Raw genomic sequence first — 15,927 nt, forward strand, 5'->3', positions numbered from 1 at the left:
GGGCTTCAGCTCCCAAGTAAAGTGTAATGGTCTCCTGTTGGATCTCCTTGTTGGCTGGAGTTGGCTTTCTCCAAACCTTCCTCATAAACCTATGAGTTAAATGACCCAATAGAGGCTGAGTTTGGCATGTTTGTCATGGGCCTGATATGCCAGCTCTGGAAGTGGCTGTTGGCAGGACTGAATAGAGTTGGAATTTTTGGGCAATGGAGGATCAGTTGTCCCTGCTGGTAGCTGGCAGGCAGGAAGAGGACAGTGGCAGCTTTGCATTATTCTGGGATGTGCATGGCTATCTTGTTGCTTTGGTAACTGCAGACTCTAATACCCAATGCCACTGGGGGGTTGCTTCCCACTTCAGCTCCTTGCTCTGCAGTAGGGGGTGCAATACCCTATAATAGGGATTGGAAAAGGGGCTGTTGCTCCCCTCATTTCAGTGAAGAGGATTTGTTTCAGATCAGTCTCTGATAGCCTTAGCCATTCAGGCACATGATATGGACAGTTCTTCCCTTTCTTGTGACCGAGGTTTGTTTCTAATGTCAGTCCCATGGTCAACACAGGTGATGGGGTTAAGTATCGTTTTAAACCATCACAAATCCTTCTGGGTTTCTCATTAACCCACAAGGCAGCTGCTCCTAATCCCCAGGGCTGGTGCTAATCACGGGTACCTGTGAGATCAGCCCCACTGGCACCTGCTCATGCACATTCTTGCGAGAATGCTTGGGGCTCAGCATTCCTTCACCCCAGCTGCGATCCATCCCCACCTCCCACCACCATTTACTTCCTAAGTCAGCTGGAACATTACTGTTCACTCTGTTCCTTGGAGCTGAAGGGTAAACAGCACCTGAAGCCAAGAGAAAGAAATGTTTTCTCAGCCTTGGCTCTATTCCCTGATACAGAGAACAGGAGGCCACCTAAGCCAGAGACCCCATCCCATCACACTCTCTAACATGTACCCCTGTTTTCTTTTAGCCAGAGTAGAAAGGGGTGAGTAGACAAAGTAGACAGAGGATAAGACTCTCATGCAAAATATTTTCCAGTATCCGAGCTGGAGTGAGCACTTGCTTTGTATGAGTGTCAATGTGTGGGGGCCAACTGGGCTTCCCTCCAGCTTTGAATGAAGCCGCTAAGGTTTTCTTTGTATGAGCTGGCATAGGCAAGTGTTGGGGGTCTATGTCAGGCCAATCTGTGTTTTTTTATTGTTGTTTTATTTTGGGGCCACACCTGGCAGTGCTTAGGGGTTACTCCTGTCTCTTCTCTCAGAAATCACTCCTGGTGGTTTCAGTGGAATCATATGGGATACCGGGGATTGAGCCTGGATTGACCTTGTGCAAGGCAGATGCTTTATCCACCGTGCTGTCATTCCCAGGCCCAGGCCAACTTGTCTTATTTGCTCTGTCTTGACTTCCCCGACTTGGGATGACAACGGGCTCTGCTATGGTGGCTGTTCTCTTTAGAACTTTTGCAGCTATTCCTTTCTGCCTTTGCTTCCCTCTCATCTATTTTGTGTTTCCATTTCAGCAGCCATCTGCAGGCCTGAGTGGAGGCATGGGCTGTGAAGGAATCAGTGTTGGGTTTCTTTCTCCTTTTGAGGGTCACCATGGCCAGGGGCTCTCATGGGAGGTTTTGAGTCAAAATACCATATTTGCCGGCATATAAGACGACCCTTCAACCCATGAAAAACTTCCTAAAAGTCTTAAAAGTAAGAGGGGTGCAGATCACTTGTCCCTGAAGCTGGAACAAGTTTTAGCATGCCGTATACCAGCATATAATATGACTCCCGACTTTTGGGAAGTTTTTCATGGGTTAAAGGGTCGTCTTATACGCCGGCAAATATGGTATGTGAGTCCTCCCTGACAACTCTCTTCCCAAAGTGCAGAGGGACATTGGGCATAAGTTCATGTGTATGTGTTCATGAATGTGTAATGATTGTATTATACTTGAATGTGTCTATATGAATGTAATCGTATTTCTTTATGAGCCTATGTGTATTTTGTCTTTCTGCATGCATGCACGTGAGTTTGTGTGTGTCTTTCTGTGTGTGTGCATGAGTGTGATTGTACCTGTCTGTATGTGAATGTGAAGTGTGGTTATATCTGTCTTTCTATGTGTGTGTGAAGTTATGCTTGCGTGTGTATATCTGTGTGTCTGTTTATGTGTGGGAGAGCGTCAGTGTATATGTGAACATGTGTGGATATGTGTGGTTGAGAGGGAGAGTGTCTTTGTGCTAGTGTGTGTGTGTGTGTGCGTGTGCAGTTGTGTTTGTCTGTTCTCATGTGATTGTTTCTGGATGAGTGTATATGTGGTTGTGTGTAAGAGTATCTTTATATGAGTGTACCTGTGTAGTGTTGAATGTGTATGTGATTGTGTGATAGAGTGTATATGTGTCTTGTACCTGTGTGGGTGTATATTGTGTGACTGAGTGTTTGTGTTTGTTTCCATCTCATGGAGTCTGACCTCTGCCAGGTGTGTTGCCAGAGCCGTTTCTGGGACCGTGTCCCATCATTGTGCTGACTCCCTCTGGGCATGACTGTGTTGGGGCCTGGGCCATGAACATGCATCAATTAAATGACTCTGCTCAGATAGCCATGGGGCCTGTTTAGGTGCTCTAACACGTGGATTCCCAAGTGACTAGCCTACCTATTGACTTTCTGCACAGCTGGCTCATTTTATGAAGCTCTCAGGGATACCTGGGGACTCATTTTGCTTAGCAGAGGGTGGGGGCAGCTGTTCTGTCCCCATGGTCTGGGAGATGACTTTTTGCTGAGCGGGGCCAGAGAGCCAAATGTGGAGAACAATGTGCAGGGGTCCAGGCTCTACTCTCTCCACTTACTTCTTTGCCCCCCTACCCCCATGGGCCTCCACTCATCTGCTGAAAAAGTCTCTGCTGCTCTAGCACCTGCTAATCAGAAATGCACTAGGGATGAAGGGGAACCCATGTCAGAGTCTCAGCTTCCTCATGAGGTGCAGGTGCCTCTGGGCTACCCACTTCCTACATATCATACACCAGACTCTGTTATAGCAGAGCATGGCTGACGACCTGTGGCATCTCTGTCTCTTGGGCAGGTGGTCCAGATGAGCTTATCTCATGATAGGGGAGGGAGAGGCTACCCAGATGAGGCCACCTGGGAAGCAGTCCTTTCCAGGGTGGACTTGTCCTCGGGAGGAGGTTGGCTGAATTTCTCAGCTCACACTTAGGTTACCATGGACTGTCAGGCGCCCTCTGCTGGCTGCTGGGTGGTCCTGGACATCTTTTTCTCTTTCCTGCCTTTAGCGGTGGGGCACAAGGTAGCAGGCAGGGATCAGAGCCCCACCTCATCCTGGCTTTTCCTGGCACTTTGAAGGGATTCTCAGCAGCTTCTGCCTTCAATAGTCTCCACAAGCTGCCAACGCTTTGCTGCCCTGGTTCTGCACAGGGGAATGGGGTGCATCTTGCAGCCTTGCATTAAGGCACTTTCTGGATTTGGCACTACTACCATATTAGAGGTTGGCATCAGAGAGCCTGTCCCCAACATGATTAGCCATGCAAATCCTTACAAAGGGTGACCCTCATGATCGTGTGCCCAGGACTGCCCCAGTTTCCAGAAATCCAGGTTCTGTGGGTCCAAAACCTAGGTCCTGAAAGGAAGGACTTCTTCTCAGGATTGCTCAGGGTGTGTTGGGAGCTGCAGGGTGCTGAGAAGGGGACAATTTACATAGGGGGACAATAGTAGGATGATCCCAACTAGGTGCTCTGGAACTCCAAGGGATTTTCTCAGCTCTGGAGGCCAAAAGACTAAAATCAAAGTACAAGGCCAGTGAGGTAGTATAATTAGTAGGACCCTTGCCTTGCATGTAGAGGACCTGGGTACCCCAGTACTGCACATGGTCTCCAGAGCCTTACCCCAAAGCAAAAATATATAAAAATAAAATCAAAGCCAGGCAAGATTCGTTACAGAAAGCTGCATACTGTGGGTGTTTCCAGCCATCCCTAGCTTCTGCCCACTAATGTCCATGGACCCCTTGGTTGTCTCAGTGCATGTCTGTGTGTCTCTCTCTGAGTGGACTTACTTAGGAGGGACAAGTAATTCTTTCACAGAACTCTTCATATGAGTCAAGGGCCTTCTGAACAAGGAGGGATGCCATTTTATAAGGATCATATGTTGTAAGCCGCACGTTAAGCTTTCTCAAGCCTGTTTCAATTAACACCATTCCAAGCTAGCTGGCCATACCAGGTAGTCTATCTGGAAAGGACACGAGAGAGCAGTAGAAAGGTGCCCTAGACAATAGCTAATCATTTTAAAGATTGGGGCCAGAGAGATAGCATGGAGGTAGGTCGTTTGCCTTGCATGTGGAAGGATGGTGGTTCAATTCCTGGCATCCCATATGGTCCTCCAAGCCTGCCAGGAGCGATTTCTGAGCATAGTAGAGCTAGGAGTAACCCCTGAGCGCTGCCGGGTATGACTCCCCCCCCCCCCCCCGAAAAAAAAATCATAAAGATCATCAGAAGCTAGAATCTTCCCATATCCCCACTCTATATGATCTGATTTGTGATCTTGGCTGTGGTCATTTCCTTCTTGGAGATAACCCTGACTGTTCAGTATGGGGCTTATGGCTGATGGAATAAAGTTTTGTTTAGCTTTAAAAATAAAAAAACCTCAGGGCTGGTGAGGTGGCGCTAGAGGTAAAGTGTCTGCCTTGCAAACGCTAGCCAAGGAAGGACTGCGGTTCTATCCACCGGCATCCCATATGGTCCCCCAAGCCAGGGGCAATTTCTGAGCGCTTAGCCAGGAGTAACCCCTGAGCATCAAACAGGTGTGGCCCCAAAAACCAAAAAAATAAAAAAATAAAAAACCTCTCTATTTAAACCTATTACTTGTGTAAACTCTGTGTTAACCCATTCTGCTTTGGAGTCCCCCTAAGAATTGTTTTTTACTTTAGAGCCTCCCTGAAGACCCTGTTCTCTCTCTTTTTAAAAAATCACTTTATTATTGGGGCCGGAGAGATAGCATGGAGGTAAGGCGTTTGCCTTTCATGCAGGAGGTCATCGGTTCGAATCCCGGCGCCCCATATGGTCCCCTGTGCCTGCCAGGAGCAATTTCTGAGCCTGGAGCCAGGAATAACCCCTGAGCACTGCCAGGTGTAACCCAAAAACCAAAAAAAAAAAAAAAAAAAAAAAAAAATCACTTTATTTTTAAAAAATCACTTTATTTAAATACCATGGTTTACAAACTTGTTAAAAATAAAGGTTCTTTTTTTTTTCTCCTTTCAGTACCCAGTTCTTGTCCAGAGTGATCATTTCCAACTATCATTGTCATAGTGGTCCCTTCTCTACCCTAACTGCACTCCCTGCTATTTGTGGCAAGCTTCCTACCGTGAACTAGTCCTCCTAGACCTCAGAAGACCGTGTCTTCAAAGAACATCATACCTTGGGGGCTAGGCAGTAGGACTTTGGCAATCTCTTTGTGGGAGGTCACGATGCATCTCCTAACCGGGTTCTGTTACTGTTATTGTTTGTTATTATCATAACTGTTATTGTTACCTGTATGCATCATCATCTTTGCAATCTCAGACAACCTGGAATCTTGAAAACTGGGTCGGGTGACCAGCAGACGCATATGCCTGCTGTGCATATGGGAACCCTGGTTCTGGGACCCCCTGGTGATCAAAAGGGACCCACATCTCTGACTTCTGTTCTACTTGTGCAGATGGAGCAGGTGAGGAATGAGCTGCTTCAGGAGAGAGCCATGAGGCAAGATCTGGAGTGTGACAAAATTTCCCTGGAGAGACAGGTGAGGGTCACCAGCCCCTGAGAATTGCTGCCTGTGAGGTACCTGGGAACCCCCAGGCTGGGTAGAGATGTTTTGAAGACCTTTCCAAGGTGCTTTTCCCAGCAGTTTTAAATCTTCTGGAGGGCAGGGTACTGCGGATCCCATTTTCTGCGTCCTGAGGTCAAGGTCCCTGACAGGGAGTAGCCTGGTTGTCTCTGCAGCAGTGTTCCTCTTAGCCCTCAGCGTTCATTCTACACTGTAGTGCTGAAGATCATGCCAAATAGATGCAGCCCAGGACAAAGAGTCCAGCATCCAGGCCTAGGATGTGCCAAAGGTTTCACTTGGGCTTCTCAAGAACATGAGGGACACGCTCAGAGTACTAAACCATTCCTAGGAAGCCCCCAACACTCTGCAACGCCTCTCCCAAAGGCTGTGTTCCCTAGAGTAGCCAGTGCAGGACTATCCTGAGCTGCCTGCCCCTTCCAGCTCCTCCACTCTCCCATTCCAGAACAAGGATTTAAAGAGCCGCATCATTCATCTGGAAGGCTCATACAGGTCCAGCAAAGAGGGTCTGGTGGTACAGATGGAGGCCCGTATCACAGAGCTGGAGGACCGGCTGGAGAGCGAGGAAAGGTGAGCAGGACCATGGGTGTTCGCCACTCTCCTCCTGTCTGCTGTTTCCACCCACTCATTGGGGAGGAGAGCTTGGTCTACCCTCCTCCAACCCCTAGTGAGTTTGCCCAGTAGCATGGCTCTCTCTAGTCAGGCACCCTTGGCTGGAGTGATACTTTCTCTGAAAACTGAGCTGGGCCTCCTGGAGCACTGGGAGTAAGAAGTGCCCATTTCTGCCCCTTATCTTTGCAGGGACCGGACCAGCCTCCAGCTCAGCAACCGCCGGCTGGAGCGGAAGGTGAAGGAGCTGGTGATGCAGGTGGACGATGAGCACCTGTCACTGACAGATCAGAAGGACCAGGTGAGATGCCTTGCGGGTTCCTCGAGGAAGAGATGGCATGTCTGAGGCTGGTGGGAGTGGGCCGGTGATGGCGCTGGGGAAGTGAATTCTGCACTCTCCTCCCCTGCTGTCCTAGGGATCACCGCTCTCCTCAGGCATGTGTTGCCTCCAAGTCTCAGTTCCACATTTCTATGAGGCTACTCCTTTGCCTTGGCCTCTGTCTCTGTTGTGGAGACCCTTCAGGGAGGTGGCTGTTTTTTTTAGCCTAACGGGTTGGGCCTCAGCCTGCATGCAGTCACCTGCTCTTTCCATGCAGCTCAGCTTGCGGCTGAAAGCGATGAAGCGCCAGGTGGAGGAGGCTGAGGAGGAAATCGACCGGCTGGAAAGTTCTAAAAAGAAGCTGCAGCGGGAGCTGGAGGAACAGATGGATGTAAACGAGCAGCTGCAGGGGCAGTTGAACTCCATGAAGAAGGACTTGAGGTGGGCTGCTACGGGGGCCTGGGGGCTCACTGCTGGGGGAGGTTATGCCCCGAGCCTCAATCCTCCTGGGCTCAGAGTTTCTCCTCCCTGCTGGTGTGGGTTGTTCCTGGAGAGGTGAGTCCCCATGACCTCTTTTGTCATTCTCATGCCATAGCCCACCTCCCCTACCAGCCTGCTGGATTCTACCTGTTATCCATAGGTGGAAACAGGTGTGGACCAATTGAGAACAGCTCCAGCATCTCAGAGGGTCATTTCTTGAACCCCTTAAAGTTCCTGCTTTAAGTGGGGCATGGTAAATGAGGTGAAAACTCTTTGGGATGCCCTAGTCTATTTTAGGGGAGAGCTTCTGGCTTTGGTGTTGGTGTTGGTGGTGGTGGGAGGATCTTATTCTGTTCAATCCTGAAACCCAGCCACCCTTGGTTGCTCCATCTTGGTCACTTTGCTGCCTGTACAGACAGCACTGGAGAGGGCAGACTCTGTTGGGGAGAATCCTGCCGCTGACACCAGAATCTCAGTGATGAGGGTGATGAACTGACACTGCTGCCCACACGGTTCTTAGAGTGATGTGAGCCCAGATACAAACATCACAGCCAAGACAGGCTAGTCAGGGTCTCTGGTGGGCCATATCAGGGCCTGAGAAAATGCAGGCCTTCCCACTGGAGTTGCTGTACTGCCCAGACCCCACCACTCTCAGGCTACCCCCTATTGCTTGGCCCCCAGTACAGTGGCCTTTATGCAAGTATTACCCAAAAGTACTACCTTCCCTTGAAGATTCAGACTCGGTACCTTGATGTCCTTCAGAAGTGGGGTCAGGAACCAGGACCACCTGGCCTAAGCAAGTCTATACCCGACCCGCCTGCTTGTCTCCACAGACTCAAGAAACTGCCGAGCAAAGTACTGGAGGACTCTGATGATGATGACCTGAGCACGGATGGGGGCAGTGTTTTTGAGGCACCGCTGAGCTACAGCCTTTCCAGGGACAGTGTGGCCAGTCAGCTGTGAGCAAGAGGGACACACTGGGCCTGCTTCCACACCGGGCATCCCCACACTTCTTCTGTCTTAGTGGCGATGCATCGGTGCCTTCAGAGACACAGCCTGCAGGGCTCTGCCCAATGCTCAGGAGCTCCTGCAGGAGGATGCAGCTTGCTGTGTCCACCACCACTCAAATGTCCTTGATTCCACCCCCACCCCCACCATACCCGTGACTGTCCTTCACTGCCTGCGTATCACTGTGTCATTAGTGGCTGCACATAGTCTGGCAAGACCACTTCAGGCCATGGGGACCACAGCGCTATGGGGCCCATGCAGAGCTTACACACCCTTCACCCCAGTGTTAAAGCTTTCAGGCAGGAGCTACTGGGTTTGCACACTGGATGGGGTCATGGAGTGCGATGGGGCTCAGAACTGCAGCACAGGGTAGGCCAGGGTGTGCTGATGGGATGCAGGCCAGCTCAGGTAGGTGATGGTCTCTGGGTCAGCTGTGGTGCCCCACCAGAGGCAGGAGGGCCATAGGGCAGAGCACCAAAGATGGGGGGGGGGGGAGGAGAGGGAGGAGCTCAGGGTTCTGTCAGGAAGGGGGAAAGCAGCAAGGCTCATGTATGTCTGCAAACATGTGGTCTCTAACCTGCTCCTCAGGATATGGGGCCAGTACGTGGACATGGGCCAGGGCCAAAGGTATAAGGGTTTAAGTGCAGAGAGTGAGTGCAGAGAAAGTGTAGGCCTGGCAGGAGCCTGTGATGGGGTGATGGAGGGCACAGAGAGGCAAAAGCCTATGTGTAGGTGGGGTGAAGTAGGGGACAGGTGGGAGCCTGTGGATGGAGTGATAGCAGGGACAGGAAAAAGCCTGTGGATGGGGTAATGTAGGGGATGGGCGGGAGCCTGTGGATGGGTGATGGATGGGTTGGACCAGGCAGGAAGTCTGGGGACCAGAAATATTATGGAAGTGCCAAAGTTGTCCTTATACCCTAGAATCCAGTTGTCATTGTTCTAAAATAAGTTCCTGGGCCAGGAGCCCAGATTCACCTTTGCCGAGATCACTGTCACCCCAGCAAAGTGGGATCCCCACTCTTCACCTGGGTGCAGAGGTTCACCTTGTAACCTGCATTCATTGAAGCAGAGATATGGCACCTGTCATCTCAGCCCTTGGCTCAGAGACAATCACTGTGAATAAAAGGATCTGAGTGCCATCTCTCTGAGGACATGGAAGTGGGGACAGGCTCAGTCCCAGTGTGTGTGACCCATAAGGCCATGATCCCCATGTCATTGTCACTGGGGCTGTTTGCCTGTCCCTGGCCCATGTGTCTGGTCTGAGAGTCAGAGAAAGTCATGAATGCAATGGGTAGGGGTGGGGGACAAGCAGGGCTGCTCACTATTGAAGTCAGACTGGGACAAATCATGGCCCCCTGTGCCACGAAATCCTGAGAACTCCGATGTGCCTCCATTCTTGGACTTCATCCTCTCCACCTTTTGTTCTATTTTTTTTTCTGGTTTTCAGAACTAACCTGACTCAAGAATAACCTTCTTTGAGCTAGCTTAAAAACCAAACAGATAACTATTTTATTTAATAAACACGTGGCCTGATGCAGTGCCAAAGAGACCATTGTCCTGTGTTCTGCAGATTGTTCTTTCTGTTCCTGAATATTGTTCTTCCTGCCAACTCCACAGACAGAGGATATAGAGCTCTGTTGCCATTTGCTGCTGCGCTTTGTCTCCAGAGAAGACATTCTGCCCTTTGTCATTTCCTGGGTGATACCTGCCACCTGAAGTCTTGGCCACTTATACTGTTTCCCCCACAGCAGCTTCTCAGGAAGTGGAATCTGGGGCTGGGGCTAGCTGGGACCAATTTTGAGCTAGAGACTTAGTCACTGGTTTCTGGGGAACCAGGCCCTGAATGTGCCTGGAGCTCTGTCCTCAAAAGAGTCACACATGTTCTTCTTGGAACAGCCTCAAGGAAAGTGTCCTATGGCCCCCACTTGCTACCAGACTATGGTGGCATCATGCATGGACTCTCACTCCAGGGTAGGCTGCCAGTGGTGCTGTGTTGTCTCCAAGGAAGGACCTGCTTCTGTCTCCCATCCCTTCTCCATCCCCAAGACTTAGCTCCAGGATATTGTGGCTCCCCTGACCCAGGCCCACCCTGTGCACTGTGAGCTCAGCTGCCCAGGTTGAAGCAGGTGGCAGGACCTCCACTATCTCCTCCCTGGGGGTCCCCAGGCAGTCCTACCCCATGCCACAAGGGTGTCCTTTCTCCTGGGCCCTGAGTTCATGTAAGATGCTAACCTTGTCGCTGCCCCTCGTTTGATCCTCAGCACAACATATGTTCCCACCAGGAGTGATTCCTGAGCATAGTCAGTTGTGGGCAAACCCCCACCCACCAAAAATTTTAAAGCCATGAGATTTTCTAGTACTGAAGGTGGAGGAGAATGATACATCATGGTCTTAACAGTTCCCAATGTGGAAATGCTGGGCTCAAATCCCTTTGGAATATGTGGACCACACTACATTTATGAAGGTAGAAAATATGCCCTTTTCTGTTCCCACAGTCATCCAACAACAGTCCCCACTGTCCACCTGTAGGTGTATGTGCATATGTGTGCTTGTGCGTGTGTATATGTGTGAATGTAAGTATGTGTTTGGGTGTATTGTGTGGATGAGTGCACATGTGTATTCATGCAAGGTCCTCATGCTGGAACGTTCCACAGCTCTCAGCACACTCAGCCACACAGTGAATATGATTATAGAGATCTCCTGGTGAACAATTAAACAAATAAGGTAGGCAGGGATCCCAAGTTTTGAGAAAACTGGACTTTTCCCCCAAGGACACTGATGCTTTGGCCAGCACAGGGCCAGCAGCTTGATATGGCAGTAGGTTGTGGTCCACCCCACTGTCTACATGCCATGTGCCACTTCTTCTGGGCTGCCCTGCACTTGGAAGCCCCCATGCTGCCACTTGGCACTAGATCCCAGAATCATGGAAGCTAGCACATCCACACCACAGCTATCATGACCACAATAGTGAGTGAGAGAAATACAATGCCTGTCTTGAATCCAGGCAGGGAGATGGTGGGGTGGGGGGTGGGGGAGGATTGGTGGTGGTAAGGTTACACTGGTAAAGGGGGTTTTCTTTTTTATAACAGAAACACAAATACAAACATGTTTGTAATCATGATGTTTAAATAAAGATATTAATTTTAAAAGACCTGAAAAACATGATGTGGGAGATCTATACTATGATGACTTTACATTATTTAAGAAAAAGAAAACCTTAGGAAATGGGAAAATATTGCATGCTCATAGATTGGAAGAATCAATATTGATAAATTTATTATTCTACCTAAGCTATTACATAGATCCAATTTAATATTAAATAGATTCAACCCCCATCCAAATTCAGACAATGTTCTTCAAGGACATAGAAAAGTCGATAATAAAGCTTGTATGGAATCAGAAGAACCATGAATAGCTGGGCCCATGTTGAAAAATAAGAATTGTGAAGATATTTACCTAATTTGGAACTGTAAAGTGATCAAAATACTTAGTACTGGGATAAAGAGCGGTTCTCTGATCAATAGGTCATCATCAAATACTGAATGACAAAACCCATACATATGAACAGTTAATTATTGATAAAGGTGCTGAGAACATGAAATAGAGTAAGGATAACTTCTTTAACAAATGGTGATGGGGAAACTAGATGTAACTAAAAGTAAGAAATTAAAGCTCAGACAGCCAACATGATGCAAGAGAATATGAGAGTAGAATTTAGAAAATTTCAAACAAATATTAGCACAAAACCTTGTTAGGCAAAACAAAAATTGTAACTGCCTCTGCTCCTGCCCTTTACTGGGAGAGAATTCCGGCCAGCAGCTTTCTCTCAACCAGGACAGAAGGCAGAAAGCAGCTACAAATAATTCGCGAGTGTTAAGCTCTTTTGTGAACACCTAAAAAATTAAGCTGCAGAAGTTAGTAAATGCTCAAGGTGCGTTCCAGTCAAGAGGCTTTAATGAGGGCAAGCAGGGTTTTTATGCCCTGCTCCTGTGGGAGGGGTAGTAACATAGGATTGAAACATAGACCAATCAGATTTGTACAAGTATAACAATTTTAACCAATGGGAGCATAAACACATTTTGATGGCGGGAAGGATAAAGAGGAACCTGGCAGGATGGGGGGAGGGGAAGCAAATCCTTAAACAAATAGCTAATTGATATTTACGCAAATACAATTTTTGTTTAGCCTATTTTCCATTTAAATCTTTCTTTTGTGCAAGCAATAAGGATCATAATTTAAACTTTACAAAAACCTATCTATAATTATGTGTTTGAGAGCAGTTACAAAAACAGGTTCCATGGAAAGGTTAAGGAATCTGGTTAAGCCAGATTCTGTGTGCTGGGCTAAATTTATTTGCAGAGTTTTCAGTTGGCTCGGGGCTAAGCAAACTTTTATGGCTTGAATCAGGCGGTGGAAAATTCATTCAGAGTTCCTTTGATATGTGGGATGCTCCGTCTCCCACAAAAAATCTCATGGAATGCCTCACCAGCTGCTGAGAATAGAATCAGTGAGCTAAAAGATGAACTGCATCAAACTTCCATTTAACAGAAGCAACAAGTACTGGCTGGAATGTAGCACTAAAGGAACACTGGTACACTGTGGGCTCAATGTCTGTTGCTAGAGCTGTTACCAAAAATGCGTGGTAATTCCTCAAGTGATTACTGGGTTTTCAAGTGGGGAAGGACCAGGTTCAATCAGCTATAGCTCATGGTCCTCTGAGCACCACCATGAGTAGCTTCTTAAACACTGAGCCAGAAGTAACCCGTGACACCTAGATATACCTCTTAGATTTTTTTTAATATAAAATTTTGTACAATCGAGATCCTATTTCTGAGTAATTTTTAAATATTATTTTAGATATTGTGGTTTACAATATTGTTAATGATAGGTTTCAATGCATTCCAACAGCACCAGAGTACCCGCTTTCTTTCACCACTATGTCATTGTCTCCTTCGCCCCGTCCTGTCCCCACACTTCTCTCCCCTCTAGTAAGCATTCTACTGAAGACCAACTCAGTTTCTGTTGCCTTTGGGCATTTGTTATTCCCCTTTGTTTCTTTATATCCTACATATTAGGGAGTTCATTCTGTGTCTGTCCCTCTCTTTCTGACTAACCAATCAGCTTCACTCTCCAGATTCACCCACACAGCAGCAAATTGCATGGTTTCACCTTTTCTTATAGCTGAATATATTCCATTATGTACACACACATTATGTGTATATATATATGTATATATATATGTATATATATATGTATATATATGTATATATATAATCTTAGAATCTGTTCTTAGACAGTTGAGTAGTTTCCAGACTTTGGCTATTATTCTGCAATGAGTATTGCAGGAGTCCAAATTCTTTTCTGAATAGAGTTTTTGGGCCCTTGGGGATAAATGCCAAGAGGTAGAATTACTGGATTATATATAAGCTCATTTCTGAGATTTTTTTTGGTATACATATTGTTTTCAGAAAAGGCTAGGTCACTTGACTTTCCCACTAGCTGTGAATGAGGGCCCCCCTTTTCCAACATCCACACCAATACTAGTTATTTTTATTAGTTATGATGTGTGCCAGTCTTACTGTTGTGAATAATATCTTATTGTTTGCCTTGCTTTTCCCTAATATCAAGTGACGTAGAGTTCTTTTTTAATTCTTTTCTTTTCTATTATTATGCCTTTTGGCCATCTATATGTTGTCTTCTTTGAGGAAGTGTCTGTTATCTCTTCCTATATTATTTGATAAATTTAATTTTATTTTTCTTGTAAAGTCTAACTTACATATGTTGGATATTAACCCTTTAGAAGATATGCATCACCCTCCATATTTATTACAGTATGATTTATTTATAGTAACCAAGATTTGGAAGTGACTTAACATCTCACCAGCAGATGGTTTTGATAAAGAAGATGTAGATAGGGTCAGACCAATAGTACCCAACCAGTGGGTTGGGTGCTGGTCTTGCATACAACTAACCTGGGTTCAATTCCCAGCATCCCATCTGGTTCCTCAAGCCCTGTCAGGAGTAAGCCCTTTGTTCCCCGAGGGCTCACCTTCTTCAGAGGTGAGCAGCCCTGCCCACAGACAGTTAGGCTGGTTTCTGTTGTGTGACCTGAAACATGGTAAACTTCTTTGGCTTCCTCTTTGCTGTCCTAAAGCCTGGGATTTTGATCTTTTCTGTCATTGTTTCCTGAGGGCTCGTCTTCTTCAGAGGTAAGCAGTCTTCCCCACAAAGGGTGGAACCAGAGGAGCGCAGCCACTCCTCTTTGCTGCTATGCGTGTTCTCTAGCCAGTAAACACCACAACACATAGAAAAATCCACAATACAAGTGTGACAATGGGGAAACAACACAGGCCAACACCAGGCATAGAGAATGAAGATGGCAACTCTGATGAACTAAAAACTACCAATCATCTAGTTAGTCTACAGAAATGAAATTTAGAGAAGAAATATGGAGGATGTTCATAGAACTCAAAGGAAGCACAGATTGAGTTGAACATAACACAAATAATAATCAAGAGGATATGAAAATAGAAATCAGAACTCTAAACTGAAATAACAGGTCTGAAAAACTCAGGAGAAAAATAGAAAAACTCAATGGACAGCCTCTCCAACAGGGTAACAGCAGCTGAGGATAGAATCAGTGAGCTGGAAGATGAGATGAATAACAACTCCATACAGCATACAAGATTGGAATAAAGTGTTAAAGCAAATGATCAGACAATGGAAAAATTACTCAGAAGAATGTAAACAGATGAAAATATAAGTCTTTGATAAGATCAACAAAAACATAAGAATCATTGGAGTCCCAGAGATCCAGAAAGAAAATCCCCAGGAAGAATCAGCAGTCAAGGATATCATTGCAGAAAAACTCCCAGAGATAAAGACTGCATGCAACCAAATTCTGCATGTCAGAAGGGTACCAAAGAAGAGCATTAAAAGAGACCCAAAGAAAAGCACTCAAGACACTTCCTAGTCACAATGATGAATCGCACAGATAGGGATAGAATACTGAAAGCAGCAAGATCAAAAAGGGAAATTGCATTAAAAAGAGCATCCTTAAGTTTACAGCAGAACTGTCACAAGAAACCCTCAAGGTAAAAAGGCAGGGTGGGACATAGTGACAAAACTCAATTAAATGAATGCTTCACCTAGAATACTGCACCCAGCAAAACTCACTTTCAGGTTTGAAGGAAGTATACTTCACTGATAAACAACAGCTCAGAAACTTTGCCAACTCAAAACCAGCATTAAAAGAAAAACTGAAAGGTCTACTTTAAGACAAGATCGACCAACAGACACACCAAACTTCTATACAAAGATGGCACTAAATCCCATGACAATTTTCTCTCTCAATGCCAATGGACTAAATGCACCAGTTAAAAGACACAGAGTGGCTAAATGGATCAAAAACTGAATCCAGCCTTCTGCTGCCTACAAGAAACACATCTGAAAAGTCAGAACAGACATAGACTCAAAATCAAAGTCTGGAGGAAAATCATCCAAGATAACACCCTTAAAAAAAGCTGAAGTGGCCATACTAATATCAGATGACACAAATTTTAGACTCAGAAAAGTTGTAACGGACAAAGATGGACATTTCATACTAATCAAGGAATATGTAAAACAGGAAGAAATCACACTCCTAAACATATACGCACCCAATGAGGGACCAGCAAAATATTTAATACAATTGTTGATAAATCT

At 46.5% G+C, this 15,927-nt stretch overlaps 2 protein-coding genes across 4 annotated transcripts in view; both read left to right on the forward strand.

Annotated features, from left to right (window-relative positions):
* Positions 1-8,819, forward strand: part of CGNL1 (cingulin like 1) — a 154,160-nt gene extending 145,341 nt beyond the window's left edge. For all 3 annotated transcript variants that reach the window (XM_049773591.1, XM_049773590.1, XM_049773593.1), the window contains exons 15-19: positions 5,682-5,765; positions 6,253-6,377; positions 6,609-6,717; positions 7,013-7,176; positions 8,049-8,819. In XM_049773591.1, the coding sequence (XP_049629548.1) occupies positions 5,682-5,765; positions 6,253-6,377; positions 6,609-6,717; positions 7,013-7,176; positions 8,049-8,178 (612 nt within the window). In that variant the 3' untranslated portion in view covers positions 8,179-8,819. The remainder of the gene's footprint in view (positions 1-5,681; positions 5,766-6,252; positions 6,378-6,608; positions 6,718-7,012; positions 7,177-8,048) is intronic.
* Positions 1,922-15,927, forward strand: part of AQP9 (aquaporin 9) — an 837,480-nt gene continuing 823,474 nt past the window's right edge. Inside the window, exon 1 of the mRNA XM_049773706.1 lies at positions 1,922-1,925. The gene's annotated coding sequence lies outside the window, so the exon portion shown is untranslated. The remainder of the gene's footprint in view (positions 1,926-15,927) is intronic.

This window comes from Suncus etruscus, chromosome 5 (genome assembly GCF_024139225.1).
Source record: "Suncus etruscus isolate mSunEtr1 chromosome 5, mSunEtr1.pri.cur, whole genome shotgun sequence".
NCBI classification, from domain to species: Eukaryota; Metazoa; Chordata; class Mammalia; order Eulipotyphla; family Soricidae; genus Suncus; species Suncus etruscus.